Here is a 24,707-nt window from a genome sequence, read left to right as displayed (position 1 = left end):
TCTCATCCACAGCACATTGTTGTTGCGGACGACCCTCTGAAACACCCATGAGCGAAAAGTGGGCCGACTTGCAGTTGGTGCGTGCCGTTGCCTCGGCAAGATCTTTTCTCCGCATCCCGGTTTTGGTCTTCAAGCAAGTTCTGCATCGCTCACAGCTAACGATGGGTCGAAGGCCTGTCGGTGGGGGCTGCTCTGAGGCCCTGAAAATCGTCCATCTGACCTAGGCGCGGGGCGGGGTGCCTCCAAACGGCCCGCGGATCGGTGTTTCAGTGTGTTGATCAGTGGTAAATGCAGCTGCTGGGCTGGCAAAAGAGGCTGTGGCAATGACCGGAGCGAGCCTATTCAGCACGGTGTTGCATATGGCGGGACAGAGCCCGTTTGGCTGTTTCTACGTCTGAGCCGCGGTCATCCACAATTTGTGCAGCCAATGCTGGGACGTTGCAAGAGCACAAGAGCCTACCATTTACCAGCTTTCCTTCGCAACGATGCTCATTTGCGGAAAAATTATAGCCAAGCGGTCCCCCTGTCGGTGATTCAAGTTTCATCAGGAGACCACTTGCGCTTGCTGAGAACGAACCGAGAGTCGGGCGGCTACTTGGAATGAGTCTGGCCTGGCCCACAATGTTCATATGACAAAATCAGGGGATTCGAAATGACACAAGCCTTTGGTGACCGCAACCAGCGCAATGCAAAACGCACACCTCTTCCGTGCAAATTGTTCATAGGGAACTGGACGATGTGCCTGCGTCGTTTTCATGGCTGGCTGTCTCAGCCTAACCCACATAATGTTTTTTCAAGGCCAAATTCGGAAAATGTGTCATCGGTGATTTTTTTGGTCGAAAGCTGGGGCAGCCTTCCATTAAGCTCACGCGGTGTCGAGCGCGTGCTGGCTTCAGTCAACTCTGGCCCGGTGAGAGATTGTCTTTAGGAGATTGGGTCCCACTTGCACAACATTTTCGAGCGTTTTACGTGCTTCTGATTTATTTTGCTGTGCCCGGAGCGTTCTTGTTGCGCTGTGATAGTTCTGCGAACATTTTATCCTAGTATAAGCCCCCCGGGGACGAGAACCATTCGATGATGCTTGTGTTATAGGGGCGTTGCAGCCAACAGCGTGCAAAACTTTTACACTGTGCAACCTATGACAGAGTGCAAAACTGGCAATGCTTCAGATTTTCTCTATTCTCTGAACTTGCTTTTTTAAATCCTACTCATTCTAAGATTAATAAAATCAAAATATTTTTACCGTTGATTCCTTTAGAGGTTCAGATTATCATAGCAGTCTGTACCTTCACTTTCTGTAGCAAGAGCAGGAAGTCCGTCTATAAAACAGCTTTAAGACTCAACAAATCTCAGCCGCCTACAGCATGGACATTTTAGCACTTCGCTCCTACCCAGAGCGGTGATGGCCAAAATAACGACGGAACGAAACTACCAGCTGCAACCAACACCTCGAAGCCAATGCAAAAATTTTGGCAGCCAAGTAGTGATGTGAACATTTCCCTACAAACTACATTTAACGCCAGATTCTCACAGCCGCTGCTTGCCGTGTGCTCTAGTTTGTCTGTTTCTGGCGTCGGGTGGCCTAGCTTCGCAGACGGGCTCCTGACCGCTCCACTGCTTGCTGGGCAGACAGGTACGCGTCGCGTCGTATCTGTTTTTGGCGTCGGGTGGCCTACCTTCGCAGACGGGCTCCTGTCCGCTCCACTGCTTGCTTGGCAGGCAGGTACGCGTCGCGTCGCCCAGCAGCATGAAGCCCCGCGCGCACGAGTACTGCGCCGTCGACGAGAAGGTGGATGCCTTCAGGCTGACGTGGCCATTTAAGGGCTGCCGCGGCGGCGCACACCTCACCGCTGCAACAGCGCAGAGGACACGGACGGCGCGTCAGAGGCGTTCCCGACGATAGGGCGGGCCTGTCTGGATGGACAGTCACGCAGAGGAGAGAAGGAGAGGGAGAGAGGGGTCGAGAAGAGAGGAAGAGAGAGGGAGAGAGAGAGAGACAGAGATAGAGAGAGAGAGAAAGATAGAGAGAGAGAGAGAGAGAGAGAGAGAGAGAGAGAGAGAGAGAGAGAGAGAGAGAGAGAGAGAGAGAGGAGAGAGAGATGGAGAGAGAGAGAGAGGGGGGAGGAGAAAGAGCGATGATGTGACGATTTGATTGTTCTGGACGCACCTAAGGGCTGCGACGCAATGTCCGTGATTTAGAAGAAATATGTCAGTGCAAACCCGTCAAACCCGGCTGCCTGGGCCGGTGTGGGAGCGCAGTCACTCATTCATGTGCGGCACGCTCACTGTTTTCTGGAAGACTTTCCTGCGGCCGGTGAACAGGTGACTGATTCATTTGCGAAACCACCAGACAAAGCATTTTCGACGTAACAAGGATCTAGTTTGAGAAGTATGCATTGCATGAGCTGTTTGAATCCATTGGACAGCATGACATTGCCATGCAACGAGCCGCTCAAATCCAATGGCTGCCGGTCAGCACTCCTTTCCGCCGATACACGGCCTTCAGGAGGATCGGAGCGACCTCTGGTCACATCTGAACCTGCAGTGTAAATTCACGTCACACCTCCATGCTGGCTCCATGCATCTGCCTTCCTGAATATAGATGACTATCGACGGGTATGGATGGCTTTTCATATGTCACTGCGCAACAAAGGCAAAGATCCGGCCGCTGCTACACTGCATGTACCGCACCAACACGATGGCGCATGGTGGCCGGCGCCTCTCCCACTGGGATTGTGAGTTTGCTTAATCCATTTCGAGTGAAGCGTTCGGACGCTGCGAGAATATGTGTTCAGTTCATCCAGTGGTGGATTTTCGTGGCTCACACCGGTGGTGTATTTTGGTACTCGCACACACTTGTGATATTGCACGCATACCAAGTCGCTTCCACCGTTTGGGCGCAGATAACCAAGGTAGTTGAAGCGCCCGAAAACCGAGCGCGCGCGCGCGCGCACATACACACACACACACACACACACACACACACACACACACACACACACACACACACACACACACACACACACACACACACACACACACACACGTATATATATATATATATATATATATATATATATATATATATACGTGTGTGTGTGTGCGTATTGGTATATCTTGGCAGAATCCATTCTTTGATGCCTGTTTGATTAAAGCATTGACGAGCTTTTCATTCAGCGTTCGAATTTCCGGGCTATTGACCTTGATGCATGTTAAATGTGCCCATAATGGAAACACTACAAAAGCATGAACACATTGTCACAACCACATGAATAGTACTCATCACCCAACACCTAATAACTTAAGGGTTGCGCAAGACTTTGTGTGTTTATGATTGGAGAGAATTCGTTAATTAATTGCTTATTCGGATCGAGTAGCGCAAACACATTTGCAACAAACCTATTTGGTGACTTGTGTCATTTATGTCAGCCGAGTTAATTTGATTAATAGACATTAAGTTAATTAACGAACTTCCTCTATTCGTAACAAAAAAGGAAAATCTTGCACAATTCTTGAGTTACAAGGTGGTGGACGGTGAGTACTGTAGATGTGATTGTGGCAACTTTAGGTATAGATTGTGGCAAAAGATGTGATTGCGGCAATATTGACCCTTACAAACTCAAAATTTATTTCTTGTGCCATTTATACTTCGACGATAAGACACGACCTCGAAACGTAGAATTTACATATTGGCAATATATGACTGATTTTGCACGAATTACCTTTGATCTAAACTGTAATGCAAAGTCAAAAGCCCGGAAACTCTAACAATGTATAAAAAACTCAATGCTGAGTCAGCGGCCATTTTTAATAAAAAATGCACCTGCATCATACCACATACGCCACATGTCCATGCATACAATTTATAGCCAGACACAGATTTTTGTGTCAACTGTATCACGAAAATTGGAGATGAGTGATCTCTGCATTCAGCGCACTGCGTAAAAGACGTGATATCCGAACGAAACGCTCTTGCCGCACCGCTACTGACGCTACCGGCCGCGGGATTGCGGCGTTCGGGTCACACCAAATCCTCTGAAGTGATGGAAACTGTCGTGTCACAAGATTTTGTTCAGAAGGCATGTCTCTGTCGGTTGGTCCGGTAGCAGTACGCAGGACTTGGGATGGAGATCTGAAGTAATGCTTCACAATAGTCGCAATACCTGTAGATTGACTTGAATCCGATTCACGAGACTGTCCGAAATACGTGGTCGGATCCACCTTGATTTCGCCTTCGAAAGAAGAGGCTGGGCCGACTTCACCTCTGGCGCAAGAAAATGTCCAATTCCAGAGACGTTCCCAGCAAGATTAACCCAATCAAAGATGTTGCAAAACCAGTCACCAGGGCAGTGTAGTATGGCAGCTTGTGAACCTTGATGAAAAGAAAGTTGGAAGATAGCTTATATAGATGGCATATATCATGATCATAATAGTTATTTTACACTCATTGCACGGACTGTGTGACTTTCGAAGCGAAGACACAGAAATTTCATGAACCTTAGTGGGTTGTAACTTTGTAAGGTAAAGCTTGCATTGATCCGAGACTGAAAAAGTAAGCAAATAGTAAGTACTGGTTTTCAGTTCATTGCACTTCTGGCATACCTACCCACATGAAGTTTACCTTCAGCGGTCGTACCAATGTCTTGATTGATATACCGCATGAGAGTGAAAAGTAATGCAAGAGTCTTAGTGATAGTTTAAGAGACATCGTAGCATGATTTTATTGAGCGCAATGTCGTCGTAACCGATTGTCGACAAACATTGGACTGCATAGTAAGGCTGAGGCTGAAGGCCAAATCAAAATACCTGGACCTGGCTAACCCTGTGAATCCCACAGTCGTTCGCAAAACTCTTCTGCGACGAACTTGAAGATTTCCCAAGGCCGGTAAGTGATCCTGTTCACGCGTTTAATTTATCCAACTTGGAAAACGACGGCAAAGAGAAAATTAGTATTTTGCGTCAGCGTTCATGTATGTCGTGCCGTTTCAGACCAGGCGATCACACCAGACGGGCTATTCAGTGTTTGATGGAGCGCCAAGTAGACACTTGACTGTTGGTCATGTTTTCGTTGGATCCGTCCACCGCGCACAGAACGCTTGGTGCTAATTGCGTCGAAATCTATAGCTTGTCTCACGTTTAGTCTCTTGTTCATTCATCCAGCTTGCATAGATGGCACAAGTCACGAAACAGATTGGTTGCAAATGCGTGTGCGATACTCAATCCGCACGAACACTGGAAATATAAACTTGATACGCCTGAAGAAAAATGCCGTATTATTCTGTCCCGAGTAGGCACAAACATCTTATTCCAGCCGCCCCGCCCCCCCCCCCCCCCTGAACGACATACAACTAAAGAAATATGAGCTATCTCCCACCCAACTTTTCAAGCAAGTTATTACGCTCAGTTACTTTTAATGTTCAAAGGAGTTCACCGTACTGAACATACAACATCTTCCTTGTCAGGCAGCGGAGATTGAGATGGCTTGCGGGCATCACGAAGGGGTTCCTTGATGCTTGTTTTGTTCTGCATGATCTATTATTCTAACAGCGGCCAAACAAGTCCAACTTCAACACCGGCGCAGGAACGACTTGTTTGAGAAAATGGGTTGACTCATACTTTGCTTGAAACTAACGCTGAACAAAAATGGGTCTACAGAAAGAGCGCAGGCGTTACTGCGATGCACATGGAAACGTGAATTTTGCATTACGTTATTTCAGTGTAATTCATGCAGGCACTGAGCACAGTTTTCATGGTCCCTCAATGAATGCCCCATGATCCCCCACGATGCCTCAATGATGCCCCAATGAACATTGGGGCGTCGAATGTGCACTTTTCCCCGGACCCAGCTGCCTCTCTGGAAACATGTTCTCGCATGTAAGCTGTCTAAGCATAATAATCAATATGTATCACTAGGCAGCCCTACAACCAATATTGGTATAAGTCACTTAATTATTGTTCCCGTTCCCCATTCTGGCACGGGTTCCTAAAGCGTTTAGAGTTCATGACTGTTTCTATGTTGTGATCGCAGTGCGCTTAGTTTTTCTCGGATCGGATCAATAAAGCATGCATTTAATAGTTTTTTGTCATTACATGTGAATCTCTTATGAGAAACTCTTGATCCCCGTTGATTGCGTTGAAATTGCTTGACAAAAACGGTGGTTATAGAGGTCCAGTAAGGAACTAAATTTGGGGGCTTTTGTCTCCCAATTGCACCCTATCAAAAATTCTGTTAGATTAGTTTTGTGTGTTAGATCTTGTCGGTAGACATGGACTGACCTTTAATTATTGAAACTAAAGGATAGTTCCCCTTCCCTCGGGTCGTTGCCGGCCCGCGCTGATTCCACCCGGAATGGGGTTAAACCCGTCTCCGACGTCCCTCGGCAAATGCACTGCATCAGTGAAGTAGCTCCCCGGATCCCTCTTCGTTTGTGTGTTTAAGCATGATTCCCGAGCTACAGGCATTTCTCTTTACCTTTGTGACCACCAAGCTGTCGTTCTGCCATGACGGCGCTATCCAGACCCTGGCATGTATTTGCTATTCTCGCGGACTACTTGTGCGGACAGGTAAGCTCGCTATTTAAGCAGGAGCCAGAGGGCCAGAGGGCGCGACAATTAGCTTGCTTCCGTCATCTCGGAGAGAACCTGAGCTTACATCAGCGAATCCGATTGCTGGTAGGGAGGTCAAGATTAGGGGTCACTCAGCATTAGCGCATCCATGCTGACGGAAGCACTTGTAAGGCCGTGCAGTTAAATAAACTGGCCAGGAAGAAGTGGCACGGGCTTTACGTCACACTAGTGTGCCAAGAGCAGCGGTGAATATGAGTTAAGCTTAGCAACATGATATGATGGCAGATGCTGAAACATAACTTCCAAGTGGCAAAGCATCTATTGTGCAACTGCTCGTACCAAATGAGCCTCGGTGTGCTATATCAACAGAGTTGACGGTGTTATCTGATGATTATTTTAAGTAGTTTTCTCATGTCATACTCAGAATGGGTCTTCATAACCTTCCACCACAGACACCTGTGTTTCGTGCGGCCTTCAACGTAGAACCGTGTATCGGGTGTTAGGATGTGGGAGTTCGGATTATTGATCATTTTTGGCTCATTTTAGGTGGCAATGTCTGTACAAATTCGAAGCATTTTCTGGATTGACGTGCGTTGGTTCTCAAATGACATATTTTGCTCATCCACTCTGACCATTTTAACCTGTGGTCTCTCGTGATCGTGATGGAGGCCAGCTGGAAGCGCCGGGTGCTGTGAATAAAATCAATGTTTTTTCGTTCTAATGTCCTATAATCAGCAAGTCCTGGTAAATTGAAGGTCGTTAACGCAACATAAAAACTCCTGAGCTCAAAAGTCGGCACTGGTTACTTTCAGAGCCGCTCAGAGATTGAGGTGCTCGTTTGAACCATGCGGGCAGCAGGTTATGCCATTTCTTTACTTATCTCCTGCTGTCACAACGCCTGAAGTGCCGTACCAAGGAATGGAAGGTAATTTTGCGCGCACATCCAATGGCAATGCCATAATCAGCCGCGGGTGGTGCACAGCGGCCGAAATAATTTCATGTCATGCACAACTCAGCAGTTTGTGGTATTGTACGAATATATAATAATATAATACCTAATATAATATAATAATACCTAATGTAATATAATAATACCTAAAATTATATAATAATACCTAATGTAATATCTAATAATAATACCTACGAACATAATACCTATCATGCAAGCTTTGACCCAGCATGTTTCTAAAAATGGGTCAGTAACAATGTGTTGGTTATAAATTCATTACAAAGGTTGTTCTTGGCATGTTCCAGTTGCCTGGCGTGCCGCACTCAGTACTTCAAGTCATGCGAGTAAAACGCAAGCTTTTAGCGATAGCCTGTAGCTCTGTTTTGATGCATCAGTGTTTATAATTTTGCTCATACTCTGCAGCAACTGAGCAATTTTCAACAGTTTGCGTTCTCCCGTCATATCGCTTGGACGCGTCGGGTACAACCAACCGAGTATGAGACTTTCAGGGCATAATAATCAGCGTACTGATGACTGCAAGCAAGCATAATTATTTCGGCCACTGTGGACCACCCGCAGCTGATAATGACATTGCTATTGGACGCGCGCGCAAAATTGCCTTTCATTCCTTAATGCGGCACTCAGGCGTCGTGGCAGCAGGAGATAAGTGCAATGTTTTTTTTCATCAATTCGCACATGGTAAACACGTGCGACAACTGTGAATGATGACCCTCTTACAAGGTTCAATTCATCCATGGTCAGACATAGCATTTCCCATTGTTTGGAAATATTCTGATTCTTTCATACAGGAGCCAATAGCTGTAGTGCATGCATGCTTGTGCAATGTTCATACAGTATGTCACACAGGTCTCCATGCCCTCCGTCATTGGCTGTTGAGGGAGCGGATGGTTCTTTGTTTGGTTTTCTTTTACCTGGATGAGCAATGCTGCTATTTCCAGATCCTGTCATTTACCAACGGCAGTTGCTTCGTATCTAAATGGTAGCAATGTACCAGCCAGTTTAAATGCTTCTTTTCATAACTGGCAATGTTTTGCTTTTGTCGATCGATTTGGGGCATCAAGACGGAAAACACGAGGTTATTTCGGCTGGCTCCTTCAGCCATCGCTTATGTACGCCTAATTTGGTTTAGGCCCCGCTGCGGACACGTCGTGTCAAAATATAGGCCCGGCAACGTGCCGGTGGGCTCCAAACATAAGTAAGCTTGGGACCCACCAAAGCCCCTATACATCGCTCTTAGGTAAGGACCGTCTCCAAAGAATAATAATTACTTTTCAATGACTTCTGGGGAATAACGCCCATGTCAGCGCTGGCGGTTATTGGTCGATCATGCCCTACACACACTCACGGGTACAGGTGGGCAGTTCTGAAGGTTGCCAGCTGCCGTCGCTCTGGCAGTAGGTGTTGGCTCGGCCGACCAGTTCAAAGCCTTGGTTGCACTGATAGCTGGCCCGGCACAGGAAGTTGGAGCAGTTGTTTTCCATGATGCCGTTCTCGATTTGTCTGGCTGACGAGCACCGTTTGGCTGAAATTATAACAAAGGCGTTACTTGGCTTGCATGGGTAAACGCTCTCATCAATCTGCGATGCATACCTCGGCTGATCGGGAGCGTCTCAAATGGCACCTGTTGTCCTGAACAAGCATCAGAAACACTACAAAAAGCAGAATTAAACTTGTAGCGCAAAATGTATTGGAAGTACGTCATCGAGGTACCCTTTATGCATTATTGTGAGCATCCTTGACTAGCAATCTTGTCATACGCGGTGCAATTTTACCTGGGTTTGCTGCCGATTTTTGTGACCTCAACGCAGGGTCCAGGTTTGTCAAAAGTTGTATATCGTTTGGTCACTATGGAAATTGGCTTATTTGCTTACATTGGTTAGTATTCGGTGCCAACTGAACGAAACGAACGTGAGTTCTACCGTACCAAAAACTGTTCGGCTAACGTAGGTTTCCTTAACAATGCATGGACAGCAACCTATTTTAAATACCTTTTTTACGTTTCTGCAAAGAACGATGGCGGTAGAAAAATGCACAAGTTTAGTATACTACCAAAAACGGAATGTGCCCATGCACTTGGCCTGTTGCCAGCTATCGTTTGGTGCTGACTGCCGATTGGGTGAAGCCGGTCGCTTGATGCGGACTGCCGATGGGTGAAGTCGGTCGTTTGATGCGGACTGCTGATGGGTGCAGTCGGTCGTTTTATGCGGACTGCCGTTGGGTAAAATCGGTCGTTCGATGCGGGCTGCCGATGGGTGAAGTCGGTCGCGATTGCTGCACGGCAACAGCTCACTCGTCTTGGCGTTGCTTGCATGCTGATTTGCAGGCCAAGGTTGAGCATACGTCATTTGTTTAACTTGGCCCAAGGCTACAAGCACGTTTTTCGGAAATCTGCCAACCACGCGTGGAAACTGAGCCGCATCTCAGCAACTTCGGATCAGAGCGGCACGTGAACAACCCGTACTCGCCGGGGATATCGCATCTGTATGGAAGGCTGCTTCTTTGCTCGCGAGATAAGACACCCGCGAGTGCAGTTTTGTCATATTTACAAAGCTAGTTTACGGTTGCTGTCAGATATTGGTGGTGAGAGCGGATATGGGATTGCAATCGATCGCACAAAAACAAATGACTATTGGATGAGCGGAGCGAAATTTGGCAGTGAACCGCAGGTGGTCTTATGGCTTAACACTGCTGACAAGTCCACTACGCATTTGGGTTTAATCAAGAATGCATTTTCAACCGCATCTATCCTAGATAGCGTGCATGCATGTATTAGGAACAGCGTTACAAAGTGATTCTTTACGGCGGTACTGATTACTGATTTATTGCGATTTTATGACACTTAAGTACGACCTCTTTGCACAACAAACTCATTTATCAACATTCAGCTGATAAACAGTCAGGTCGAATTTGTTTTCCGGAGCACTTAAATCGTAAAGAAAGCAACCACCGTTAATGCCCAAAACTTGGCCTTCATCTCATTGTGCATATATATATATATATATATATATATATATATGTATTATATATATATATATATATATGTATATATATGCATATAGGATTTTTGAGTTGTTTCTTAACTGCACAACTTGCAAGGTAAAGCCGAAAAATCATGTCAAAATCGATGCACAGTGTTTGAAGAATAAAACAGCCTTGCCGTTTGGTAAAAACGTCACGATGAATACCAGCGGACGTTCAGGCCATCCAGAACGGCTAAATATACTTCGAGTGAAGAACGCATAAACGTGTCTTTTTTCCCGAGGGGGGAAGGCATGGACTAACCCTGAAATGTGGTGCACTGCGCAACCTCACTGCATGCGCTCGTGAAGTCCTGAAACTCCACTGGGTGTGGCCAGTAACCGCACCGAGCGCTGCATGCCTTTTTCACCTATAAGCCACTGATGGATCAGCTCCTGGTGACGGAGGATCGGGTGCGACCCCGGGTCAGAAGTAGTGGGTGGACTTCCCTCGGTGACGAGCTGCGTGCGCGTGTGCGTGCGTTTGAGTTCTATTCAAATAGGAAGCACATATCACTAGTAGCAACAACAGAATCCTGTAACATCTCCGATGTCACTGCGTGGTGAAGCTTCACAAAAGTAGGGGGCTGTATCCCTGTCGCCTGAATGCTGTTGTGCCCCTGAATGCCAAGCACTTGAATGACAAAGTCAGTCCCTGTCGGTGGTTCTTAGAACAGCCTGCGGGATTTGGGGAGGCAGTAATTTTGACCGATGGGAAATGACTCTGGTTAACACAAAGCTTAAACAAGCGGAATGAAAGGTATTGAGCAAGTCAAGACCGTGGCTTAAACGGAATACCGAGCACATAGCGGTATGGAAGTCATGTGCTTGGTCGTTTCTGTAGAGGGTCAAGTGCTGAAATTTGTCTCTGCCCACATCAGTACATCACCGGTGGATGTTATCGGTGGCTGCTTCAAGAGCAGCCCCGGCAAAAGGTGAATGTACGAGCTGCAGCCTGATGATGCTGGTCTCCACTAGATGAAGCACATGTGCATGCGACGCTACCCGTTCCCAGCTGAGCGGCAAGTTCGGCGGCCTAGTCATTAGCCGTACGCATGGACCTATATTCGTGCGCATGACCAGAGGCCCGGCCGTCAGGCTAGACCGACAGCCCGACCTTCCTAAATGCGCGTTTCTGATAACATGTAGTCCATTTTATATTGGCGAGAGGTGATTTTTAAAAAAGTTATTTATCTCTTATCGAACAAACCTTTACATTAGTGGCATATAGCGGCATGGTGGCGTGCCCATCAAATGATGTGCAAAGAAGGTGATATTTGCGGGACATTGCTCTTTTACCTCAATTCGTGTAATACTCCAGCACAAATATTGGGGGTCCAAACGAAATATGAGTGCCCAAATCAACATTGGGAGGTTTGGTGACACACCCTTGCAAGGCAATACAAGTCAACACCTCTGGCCAGTTGGTGGCACACCCTTGGCCAGTTTGCAGTTCAGGTCTATTACCGCCAAAATTCTGGTTTTGGTTTGTTGTCCAGGCGTCCGGTGAGCCTGTTTAGCTTCGAGGGAGCAGCCGAGGCATACTCGTTACCGATTTAAAATGGGTACCCATGAGTTTGACCAGCCCGTGAAGTCCTCGAATGCCGCGGTAAATAAAGAGCCACTTCAGAAACCGACAAAGGCCAATTCGGGTGGCGACAAATGTAAATTAAGTCATACCGTAATAGATAACGTTCATCAGGTACCTCAATATTTGAGAGCAGCCGCCGATTGAAATGAAATGGTGTGAACAGAGATCACTCGATTCGGCGGAAGAATTCCGGATTGTAGAGCATATGCCATTTGAACACTCTCTTTCACAAACCTCTCTGCTTCATCAAGAAAGCAAATGAAAGCCGAAAAAGATTGTTGTGTTAATCGATCGTGAGCATAATGTTGCATTTTCGTGAGCATTATGTTGCAAAAGGTTATGGAAGGAAAAAGATTGAAGAATCTGCCGAATAACGCGTTGATCTGGTAAATGCGCTGACGAGCTTGTGCATGTCAGTACATTTACGGCCAGCAGAGGCGTCAACATTGCAAACAATGTATCACTCGAAATCTGTAAGATCTCACAACTATGACAGTACTAGGATATGAATTAGGGAGATGCCGTCCCCTTAGGAAAATGTGGCAACAAATGGGGCGGAGCATATACGAAGCTAAGCGTCTGGCTAGTATTGCTAACTTCATTCGGCACTTTCAAAATGTTTTGAAGAGAACTGCTCAGATTGATAATGCAACACACAACCAAACCGTGTGTAAGCACATCTGCGACAATTTCAGTTGTCGATGCCCCGGTTGCCTTCGGACAGCAGATCGGTCAGAACTTTCGTTACAGTGACTTACGATTATCTATCGTAACTGAGTGACTCAAGGTCAACTCCAATCTCATAAGTTGACCTCACATGAACTCTGTTGGTGACCTGACGTGAGATTTTATAGTTTGGCTAGCCATGACTGACACACAATCAGAGCACTTGTTAAAGCACACTGGAACAAGGTAAAGTAAAAGAAAGAGGGTGAGAATTTATCCGTGTAAACAGCGCAAATGGTCAAGCAAGCTTTATTTGACTCGGATCTCGTGACGTCCTAACTCAGTGACCGGATCTCCCATTGATAAAAGTTTCCACCGGCTTGCGTTCATTTCATTAAGCAAGTGCGGTGGACTCGGTGGACGTACCTGGAACGGTTCAAAAGTTATCCTAGCAGCCTGGGGAAAGTTTGCAGTTAACTACCCCAGGCTCACGCAAGTTAGAACAATATCGTCGAGATCATGTACACCTTGGACGAAATGACGCCTCTCGCAAACAAGACCTCCTGGTGCTGTTTATCAGTTGCATGTTTTAATTAAATTTGCGTCAATTGTTGGTGCCTTCTGCCAAAGAGGTAGTGACAGCTGGCGAGCCCATTTTTCACGTGTTTCAGTCCTGCCCGAACTTGGATTTCAGCGGCGAGCTCTGGTGCACGCGCCACAAATCTCATTAATGTCAGCGCGTTACGGTCTGTCCACACCATCGCCCATAACGTTTGCTTACTTTGCCATCTTTGCCTAAAATGCAAGCGCTTCAGGCTTTGAATCTTTCCGGACACGAACATAGTTCTGAATGACGATCACAATTTTCCTAGCATGCCTCTACAATGATAGCGTGGCGCCAATTACCATTGCGGTTGAAGCGTCCTTTAAACCCAGCAACTAACACACCGATGACATAAGTCAATGTAGTAAGGCCATCGCCCACCGCAATTTTTGTGATATCTCCAAAATAAATGTCTTATTGCGGCGCGTTTCAAATAAGGCCTTTCCCTGCGCCAGGGAATTTTGCAGTTTTAGCCAGATCGCCAGTTCTTTCTATTTGAATCAAGATTTGAAGCAAATGCTATCTATTCATCGAATCACTGTTGTTGGATGTTGGCAACATATTATATATATATATATATATATATATATATATATATATGTATGTATGCGTGTAGTTACTGGTGTTTGCCTCTCACATTAAAGGATCCTAAACCACCCCAAGCCGCCACCGAGTGCATCGCGAAAAAACGAACGCGTATTTTCAAATGCACCACTTTCGCAATGTCTCGGAGCAGCACAATGCAATTTTTATCCACTTTGTGCTTCGCCATTTCCTCGCTCCCGATCCCGTCCTATGCCGGTTAGTGCGACCTTTCCGATGGCATCGAGCATCTCTAAAGAAATGATCGATCCACATATCTGACTCTCACGACCACCCTCATCTTTCACCCTACATTTCGTGTACCGGTGCTACTCGCATAAAATCGACATCCTTCTGAAAGTGGGGATCCCAAATGCATCGTGGTTCGCGCTGGAATATGAATGAGGCTCTATTCAAAAGGTTGCCTGTAGAATAGTTTATTTCACAAACGTATGCGACTTATGAAAGCTCTGTGGACCCAAAAACGGATTGTTTGGCATGTACTAGCTCTCATGACCGCACACCGAGCCTCCATTCCTCACTTGGCGTGGGCACGTGCGACCGTGTCATTTCGACCGGCACCCGTGCATCGCTTGGCCTGCACGTGGCCAAAGGCAAAAGACGACAAAATCAGACAGACTCTCTTCACATAATAAGATTGACGCTTCGCTAAGTGACGGAGCTGAAGGCTAAAATTTTCTTCCTGGAAGTTGCTCCCTTAGCTGGGGAAAGAGTTAAAGTTACACGGAACCGAATGGCCGGCGGCTCTCTCAAATGAATTAGCTAGCACGTCCGTGGTGCTCCTCGGTTGCCGCCGCAGGAGCTTTGCTGCTCTGCCGGGCGTCCCGCTGTTCGGTATGGCCATCGGGGGCTTTAGAAACCTGGTTCGGCCAGCGACAAGCTGACCTTACGTCATTTCGTAAACGTCGTTTCACCGTAAACGTCTCTTGCTCTAGTGCGAATTTAACATCATGTAAGTAAGAAAGGTCTGCATCTCCTGTTGTTCCTTTTTGTCGTTTTTTTTTGTTATCGGCACAATTAGCTCAGACTTCTTTTGCTGAATAACAGACTGCTAGTCTACCGACTTTTAATATAACAAGATCAATACATATGGGTTAAATAACGTTGCAGAGTAAACGTTGGATATACCGACAGAACTCAATGTCTCAAATCGTGCACATGATCAACAGTGTTTCGGGTTTTTACTAACGCCATCCCGGTCAAATCTTGCATCATGCTAAAAATGCAGCGGCTCCATTTTTGTTCCTTACGAATGGTAGTACTAACGTGATTGACCTCGACTGTTGAGTGACTGACATATTTTTGGCAAAGTTCCTGAAATTGTCATTGTTTTCGATTCAGTAGCTCGCGATGTACCGGTCGTTTAACCAGCATCTCCTGGTGTACTGAGGGTCAACAGCTCAGCATAGGAACTCTGACCTGGCGATGAATTTCAACAGGTGCAGCCCTTCTGGCTGTAAAAAAATTGCATGGCGGCGCATTGTTATCGCGAACCAGCCACGCGCACTATCCGAGGCGTTTTGAACTGTGGCGACGGTCCGTTATTCTCTGTCATGCTCGAACATCTCTTGAACACTTCGAGCAAAAACGATGACATTCTCAGAAAGTGAGCAAACAAGTGAGTCGTTGAAAGCAATGTTTGAGACAAGTCGACAAATGTTGTCATTCAGAAGCAACAAAAGTGGAGGCGTTACTTTTTAACGCTGTGTTATTATAACTGTATGAGAAAGCGTCAGGTGAAACCTAAGGTGGACGCTAATATAATGTGTAAGGGCTCCCTCCATACGATTCTGCGATGAAGTCGCTCAGACATAAAACCACAGTGAGGAAAATGGACTCAAGCAGGCGTGCAGCTCCAGTGACCAAACACTCCGTCTGCAGATCGGAATCAGCAGGTTATAGCTTTTAATGTCCACAGCGGTTGGACTTCCGTTATGCATTACAGAATCCTCGCGAAGGCAGTCCTGACCGTTAATTTTGTCGGATCACTTATCCACGCTGCTGCAATGTTTTTGGTCTGTCTTAATCGGACGTGATTCCAGTCCTCCCGCTAAAAATCCTGTGCGCTGCTGCCTTCTCGAAGCTCGGGCCCCGTTTTTAAAAGAGCTGCCTATTTTCATACGTCTTGCCATCATACCATTTTATGCTCATTGTTCGCTCCACCCTTGCGGTTTCCTTAACTTTTCTCCAGCCGGGGCCACGAAGCACTGCATTCAATGCTCACTGTTGCCCGCATTTTTCGCTGCAGCGAATAAATAAACGAAAGCTGAATACACTGTTGCCGAGCGCTGGCTAGCAAACAACGCTGACGCGCGTTCCGTCGGTTTGCTTGGAATATTCTGAGGCGGTGACTACGACATTGATCGGAGGCATTTCTACGTCGCAAAAATGCGAAATTTTAATGAGCTGGCTAAAATGGGTTGATGAGCGTGGTGGGGCAGCTTCTTATGAATAAAAGAGCAACGGTTTACTATTTTACCACTAATTTGCTTACAGCGGCAACCAATCAATTGGGGCATATGGTGACAAGAATCTTGTTACAGCCCTTTCGACAATTTCGACGACAGTTTACTGATTTCACTTCTCAAAACGACGATATCCATGGTTGCCAGACGAATCCTGGCGCAGCAGTGTGATACCACAAGGCGTGTTCAAGACGCACTTTTTAGGGAAAAAAAACATCATCTGACGCTGGAATCAGGCTACTACTTGCTCGTATTGTCGAAGTTTACCACGAACCATGGAAAATCGTAAAAACGGGCGCCTTTCTTGATCCGCCTCTAAGCACATGACGGATGGCACGTGCAACTACCTATCCGGCACCACGCGGTTTCCATTTCAGTTGTCAATAAAAACCGAGTAAATCTTATATCACTCCACCCCGCGCTAACGTGACGTAGCCACTATTTTGGACGACGGTCCACCCGAGGACAGCCGTATTTTGTACAGCAGCCCACGATGGTCACATCTCTAAGCCGCGCATGCAAAAACAAGCAGTTGGAAATATTTCAGAACTTGTCATGCGCTGTCCGCAGGCCGTACCCCCCACCCCCCAGAAAAAACAGCAACTCGTTAGTGCAAACTATCTTGCTCGAACGTAGAATTTCATCCCCACGACGCAACGCTGAGAGCAGCCGGACGGGCTAATGCCAGTAAGGACGTAGCCTTCACAGATTAAATATGGACAAGAGCAGTTTAAGAATGCTTTCAGGGAGGTGGTAAAGAACGGGAGCGACTTGTGTTTGCATTATCTAAACGTGCATTTGCCATTATTTTTACAACCGCCGGCCTTTCGAACAGTGCGTTGCCAAAATCCAGTTTCACAACCTGTAATAGGCCGTCATCACATGACCCAAGCCACAGACGCACTGGTGTCCGAGGGGTGGGTGTGACAGTGCTGGCGAAGTCTATTCGTAATAAGTCTATTAATAATAAGTCTATTCGTAGTCTTTTTGTGAGGCAGCATGGGATGAGTCACGAACAGCTTTGACGAACATGGCGCAGCGATCAGCTATCGTCACCCTCGCTTTTCATATGCGTACGAGAGAAGGTGGTTATTGCAGATGTGTTGTGTTCAACAAGAGGCCAAATGCTGCTGAGAACAGCGCCAATCAGCACCTAAGATCAAGGCAAACATGGTTTGTACAGATATCATGCCAAATAGTCCTGCTGTGAAGTACGTAAGGTACAAAGTCGTAGCGAAACAAGTAATAAGAAATGGAAGCGGAAAAGCATTCTACTCAGTGGCCCGGAATGAACCATCGAAAACATACCAGCATGGTCAGTGAGCGTCCTATTTACTTAGTCGTAATTAGGTACTGTTTAACTTTCAAAACGCTGCTCTCCAAATGTCCACCGTGGTCAGAGCTTTGTCGTTTATTTCGGGAAATTCACGGTTCCGCAAGGCTTCTGGAAGCTTTCGCTTCGGCCGCCAATGTCAGCGCTAGCCTTCCCAATATTTCCGCTGTCACTTATCAGCGCCGCTACAATGCTTCTGGACTGTCGCGCTTGGCATGATTGCAAGGAACTACTGTGGACGGCTACGTTCCTGCAGCAGCGGCCTGGTTTTAAAATAACGTAACGTTTTCATCAGTCTCGTTTCACCTTGTTGTACCACTGGCCAATCAATGTTCACCCGTCCTGCGCAGCTTCTTTACATGTTTCCAGGAGGAGAGTGGTAATAATCCATTTGATCGTCACTGTGACTTCCTTTTTCACCGCAGTGAATGAATGAACCAACGCCGAATAACCACGCGGTCGGTTAGGATTGAGTTTAGTTTCCCGTGCGGTGTTTTCGAGGCTTTCGAACGGGGTGGTGCTGTGGTGCCAAGCTTTTGACACCTAATTTAGGCGAAAGAATTTCTGGTCTTGTGGCGCAATGGAATAAGTTTCTCCTTCATTGACCTACAATGGGTCAAAGTTCGGCAATGGTTTACAGGTAAGCGTATTCTTATAGTAGTGTTCATCCTTGACCCACAACATGATTATGGTATTCAAATGTTTTTTTTTTCGGCTGGCTTGTTATGTAATTAGACGGCTGAAACCAGAACGTCAACTAAATGCGTATACCTTGGGTCAATCATGCGAATCACATGAAGTTGAAAATCATATGCCTTTTTATAGAAAACTTGTTTTGTTGGGCAGTTTTGGCGGTAATTTCTAGATTCCTCAATCAACTAGATGTCACTGAATTTATCATGTTGACCTTATGAAGACCGGGGTGAGCCATTAGTCTGAACTGACTGCGAGCGGCATTTTGCTGTGAAGAGCTTCCTGCCTCGTATAGCTTTTCACGTCCATCCTACATTCAAATGCCAAAGTGATCTCGAAATATTTTTCGTGATTTTGACATTCTTAAGGAAAGGTAAGGGCATTGACCCAGAATATTTCAGAATGACGTTTTGTCTGAGAAAGGTGTTTTCGTTGAACTTGAAGGAACTTCCAACACTGATATCGAGTTTGACCTTTTTAACTGGAAGGCCGCAATATGCTCCAGAGATATGCAAATATCACACAAATGAGCTCACATAGATTCTTGTTTACTCTACAAATTTGATGTCTAAAACTCTTACCTTGCGACATCTCAGTGGGGGTCAAGTTCTCCATCAACCGCACTCACGACAGCGTCGTGTTCAACCAGCCACCCGGTTGCGTATATATCACAGCTGTCTGTAGCTAGCACACGGCCTGTGTGTGTGCTCGTTTGGGTTTTTAGCATTCGGCGACACCATTGGGCGATCGATTAACAACAGTCGCAGGGTGCACTTATGTGAGATGATTGATGCATACGTGGCAAGTGTGAAACTTACCTAACGTACTATATCGTTGTTTTTGTATAGTTGTTGCCAACTATGTATATTGATAGCTTTTAGTGAAATGTCCAAACAAAATTAAGTAATCGTGTTTCCTTCGCTCTGAAAGGCAACTAGATATGGTTATCGACCACAAATCTCTATTTTCATGCTGCGTGATGTGGCAGCGTAGTGTTAGACGAAGTCAGATAACTTTGAGATCGTTTCTTGGACCTCGAGACTCTTGGAATTAGAAATGCAAATAATTTCATTGCATAATGACCTAACTCCATTGCCAATGGATTAAGTGTGGACGTTAAATCAAAGTCACAACCAAACCGCTTTAATGCTGGAAAACTTACTTGATGACTTGCAACTTGGTCTCTATCACTTTTTACTTACTTAGTTTGTTTACGCTGATTGCATTTTTTGTCATGGCGGCGTCCAAACAGTTATCATTTTGACTTAATGAATGTCAGGCAAGGTCATTGATTTAGAATAGCCTCGATAAGCCCTTTGATTTAGGAGCATGCCACCAAAATTCGCATTTAGCTCCGATTAAAAGTTCAGATATCAAAATAACCCCGATGGTTTTAATAATTTTGACGGCTTAAATGTCATGTAAGATAACTGACCTAATATGAACACCAGACAACAGTGTTTATAAGTGGCATTTAGGTTAAAGCTGGTTGCGTGAAAATATCTAAGGGCACTTCAACACTGACATTTTATCTTGTCTGACCTCATTAGATCCGAAGATGACGATCCAGGTAGCTCAAAATATAACGCAATTGTGGTCACATAGATCCTTGCGTGCCCTGTGAATTTATTGTGTTCAACTATCGTAGTTTTTAGATCTCAGAGGGTTGGGTGAAATTACATCTCACCCATTTCACCCAAGCGTGACGCATTCAACCGGCCACCCGGGCGCGTGCTAAGATTGCACCATTTAGTGACGCTCCGCTTGGTTCCGCCACGACAACACAGGACACGACACGACACGAATCAGAACAGACAGAGTGACGGACAGAAAAAGCATTCCACCCAATTAGTGTATCGGCGATTCCCATTTGCTTCGCTGAACAATGGGCTACAAGTTGAAATGCTTGAATAGAGCTGATGAATCGCTGGAATAATTTGCGTTTGTGTTATCTACAGATGAAATAGTCATCATTTGTCCCATGTTGGGATCTCCCTGACTCTTAGTCACCGAGACGCGCAGCGCGAACCGGTGTAAGGGTGCTACCTTGCTTTCTGCTCACGGACAGGTATACGCGAGTGCCAAATATAGAGAACACAAGCCTCATTTGCTAGCCGACATTTAAGTGCAGCAGCCAGGAATGAAGCACTTAGGCACGGCTTTAAAAAACACTGGACAATGGTGGCTCGCTGTGATCCCCTGCTCATTCGCGTATGTTAGAGGAGGTAGAACGGAAACCACAAGAGTCTTATACGTGATTTGCTTGATAACGTTGCACCGCAAATTGACGGCAATAGTGTTGAGACCTGATACCAGCGTTTATGTAACCAGTGCAAGTTTCGCTCCACATAGTCCTGCTGCGAAGTCGGTGATCAACAAAACCACAGTGAGATAATGACCCTGAAGAAATGATCTGGGCACGCAACCATCTGCTCACTAAGCCGAGATCAGTAAATGCTTAGCTTTTCAATGTTGCTCTTCACATATCCGCTGCATCGGTGCATCGGTACCAGCGCCCGATTTCCAAGTTTGTTCCTGTTTGTTATCAACGCTACAGCAACCTTTATAGGTGCCATACTCCGCGACGTTTTGAAACGCCTCGTGAAATTACCGCGCGCTACCGCTCCTCAGTTACGGTGGGCCTCGTCTAAAAAACATATCTTCATCAGACCTCTCGTTGGACCATCCGCAACTTATACGCCGCTCAAGCCGTACATCTTCATCTGCATTTCTCCAAGCCGAGAGCTTGAATAACGCATGTTTTGCGCATCCGGCCGTCTTAGGCTGTTGTAACCAGTCGGATAAGGAGTGCAACAGGAGAGAAAATCGTAGAATGAGCCTCCACAAAGTGGTGCTTCGTCGAAAATTCCCCCACTCGACACTGGTGTTGCGGCCATTGTCTGACTGTGTTTTGTTCGTTCAAAGTATGCTTAAAATACTGAAAGAAACGATCTTGAAAGCAAAAAAATGAGCCGCAGCATTTTCAATGTTCACGTCTCGGAATGTTTTGCGTATGAAGGGTGTCTACTATTTCCGGGACAGATGACAAGCTTTCAGTGGACTCGAAGGAGCACGCTCGTCAATCAATAAGGAACCAAGCCTGAAGGGCGTCAGCCATGTCCGTCACGAGCCGACCGTGACCACACTACTCAGCGAGGAGGCGGCGAGTTGGGGGCACTTGTAGCACTTTTGTGCCTGCACGCAGTGCATACGTGCTCTGAGTGTACTCACGCTCTGAGTGTACTCACGCTGAGTGTACTCATGCTCTGAGTGTACTTACGTTCGCAGTACATGTCCGGCCCGAACCACTTGGCCGTCTCGTTGTACATCAAGCACTTGGCCTCGGCGAAGATGCCCCTGTTCTGGTACCCCTCGTGGCAGGAGTAGTACAGGGTCGTGTTGAGGTCGAACGTCAGCTGGTCATAGGACGCGTTGTGGCGGGCGTTCGTGATGTTTGGTGAGCCTTCGCAGAACACTGAAATTGAGAGGCTGGTCACCACACAGACGTGCGAGGAAGGTAAGACAGATGATGCTTTGTGGGCAGTGCGAGCAGTGCTGCGCCATTTGCTTGTTGATTCTACGTCAGGAAATTGTCCAGCTTTGCGAATAGGCAGAAATTGACACCATGATGAAACAAAGTGCGCTTTCAATGGCTTTGCAATTTTTAGCTGGGAAAATGTCAGGTATATCACTGCGGGCTTAAGGGAGCATGAAACAGAGTCATATCCTATATATATATATATATATATATATATATATATATATATATATATATAATGCATTGCAATATATAGAACGTTCAACGTTAAAATGGGCCGTCAGAGTCACTTTGGAATCCATTTTGAGCGAATGAAAAAGGCATGCTGCTGGTGCACCTTTTTCGGCGAGCATCATTCCTGTAACCAATAGTTGGCGCATGGACGTCATTTGGAATGGTGAAAACAATCGTTCTGCATTTGCAAATTGATTGAACAGCTTTGTATATTGGCCAAGTACCACTGCTAGCACTGCGCAGAGCGCGTGATCAGAAGTGGGAGGTAAGAACAGCGCAGCGCGTGAAGCCCGATGGACAAGCGCAGCTTCTTTCGCTCCGAGTGACTTCTTCGCTTATGTGGTGCCAAAATATATCATGCACGAGAAGTAGTATCAACTTCCAAACTTGGGAACTAGAGCGCTTGGGCTTCAATATGATGGATGTCACTCTGAGGATTATCAATTCTCTCAGCTTAGCACAATAGAACATTCAGCTGTCAGGATGTGGGGTCTATATTTGTACCGTTTTCGTCTCCCCGTGAAAAAACGTCGGATCATTGACGAAAAGCAAGCAAACCGTCGAGGCCCACTGACTAAGTGCTTGAGGCAACCAACATTAGTCGCTGGACGTCTAATTACAGTCGTAAAAAATTACAGTCAAATATCAGTTAACTTACAATTGGACGTTGCCGCGCCCATGGCAATCAAATTTGATTACGGTCTGTTAACGAGGCCTCATTCGTGGCAGCTCGAGCCATTTCGTCCAGTCCAGGCTTGGAAGCGAAATACGCGTAAATGGACATTTTGGACAGCGCGGCATGCCCATTCATAAGACCATCATATATTGAACATGAATCAGTTATTCACAATGGCGTGATAAGGATCCGCCTGCCACGGCTTACCTCTGACCTCAGCCAGGTCCTCCGAAGGCCTTTTTTCTTATTCTGATAGAAGTAGGGGGCGAAATCTTTTCAGGCGATCACCTCGCTTAAACCAGAGATAATGGTAAGATTTTCTACACCCAGTCCACTTGCTATCCACGGGCTATGTTCACACTGATCTGTTATCCCTTCATTATTAGTTATACGGACCCACTATTACCCGCCCGTCTAAATTTTTCTGCAATTTAGCTATCAATGGTGAAAAAGCTCCATGAAACTGTAGAGCCAAACTTGCTCCCTTATGTTGATAGTTGCAGAAGTAGTGTGAATGGAGCTAATTATTGTTTAAAAAGCGCAAGCAGTAACATTGCGTGGTATTTCTTGAAGCATATCCCCGCAATTTTGTAAATGTCTACCACTACCCTTACGCATACCCGTAATTTTCCCAAAATGTGCATGCAGCCCAATCCGTTGTCTATTTCATATGATTACCTGAAGGTTTACATAATCTTTCAAGTCCTCTGGCGGAAACTGCTGTTGGCACATGTGGCACCAAAATTCTCCGACATCCCGTCTTGCGGCTCTCCCCGCCCAGCCCAGGCTGTACTTGGACTGTAGAAGTCCGGCGAGCTGCGACTTTGACTCGGCTTCGGCCCGGCTGTTTGAGAAGTTACTGACCATAGCTTGGTCGATACAGCCGTGTGTGTGTGTGTGTGTGTGTGTGTGTGTGTGTGTGTGTGTGTGTGTGTGTGTGTTGTGTGTGTGTGTGTGTGTGTGTGTGTGTGTGTGTGTGTGTGTGTGTGTGTGTGTGTGTGTGGTGTGTGTGTGTGTGTGTGTGTGTGTGTGTGTGTGTGTGTGTGTGTGTGTGTGTGTGTGTGTGTGTGTGTGTGTGTGTGTGTGTGTGTGTGTGTGTGTGTGTGCGTGTGCGTGTGTGTGGGTGTGTGGGCGTGGGTGTGGGTGTGGGTGTGGGTGTGGGTGCGTGTGGGCGTGGGTGTGGGTGTGGGTGTGTGTGGGGGGGGGGTGAGTGTGTGTGGGAGGGGGGGGGGGCACGCGCGCGCGCAAAAAACATTTCATTTTCGTGACGTTGCTTTACTTCAGCGACTGCAGATCTGGTGGAAATGAGCTGCCTGGTCGCGGTGTAGTTTGTTGACATCACACGCTAGATATTGCCGCAAGTTTCGGTCCGTCCCGGGCCTTGAACCCAGATCTCACACTCCACCTGCAAGCGGCGCATTCTCACCCGACCACCTCAGCTGCTCCGAGGTTGTAGTTGGCCGGTGTGGCGGAGACAGGCGATGTGACAGCGGGCTTGCCCGCGCTGGTCGAAAATAGGTATTTTTCTATCAGATCAAGACACAATGAAGCGCATACTCTTCTGCCCATACCCCCCCCCCCCCCCGCCCCCAATTCAGCAGCATAACAAATGATGCGAAAAACCTAATTCACTGGGAGCTCATGAATCAATAATAGTTGTCCTAATACAAACTACAGCTCCATGCGATGATACTATGCATGTGTCAAATCGTATCTGACGACTTGTATTATGCATTATACGGCTGAAAAC

The 24,707-nt window shown here is 46.5% G+C and overlaps 1 protein-coding gene across 1 annotated transcript in view; it reads right to left on the bottom strand.

Moving 5' to 3' along the window:
* Positions 1–1,676: 1,676 nt before the first annotated feature.
* The window catches only part of LOC119099669 (protein lev-9), a gene marked incomplete at its 3' end in the record, with an annotated part of 101,599 nt that continues 78,568 nt past the window's right edge, over positions 1,677–24,707 (bottom strand). Inside the window, 3 exon segments of the mRNA XM_037222734.1 lie at positions 1,677–1,850; positions 8,883–9,059; positions 21,790–21,984. Coding sequence (XP_037078629.1) covers positions 1,677–1,850; positions 8,883–9,059; positions 21,790–21,984 — 546 coding nt within the window.

This window comes from Pollicipes pollicipes, unplaced genomic scaffold, assembly GCF_011947565.3.
Source record: "Pollicipes pollicipes isolate AB1234 unplaced genomic scaffold, Ppol_2.1 Scaffold_4881;HRSCAF=5763_pilon_pilon_pilon, whole genome shotgun sequence".
Taxonomy (NCBI): domain Eukaryota; kingdom Metazoa; phylum Arthropoda; class Thecostraca; order Pollicipedomorpha; family Pollicipedidae; genus Pollicipes; species Pollicipes pollicipes.
The sequence above is the reverse complement of the archived record's forward strand: the minus strand, read 5'-3'. Positions and strand labels throughout refer to the sequence as shown.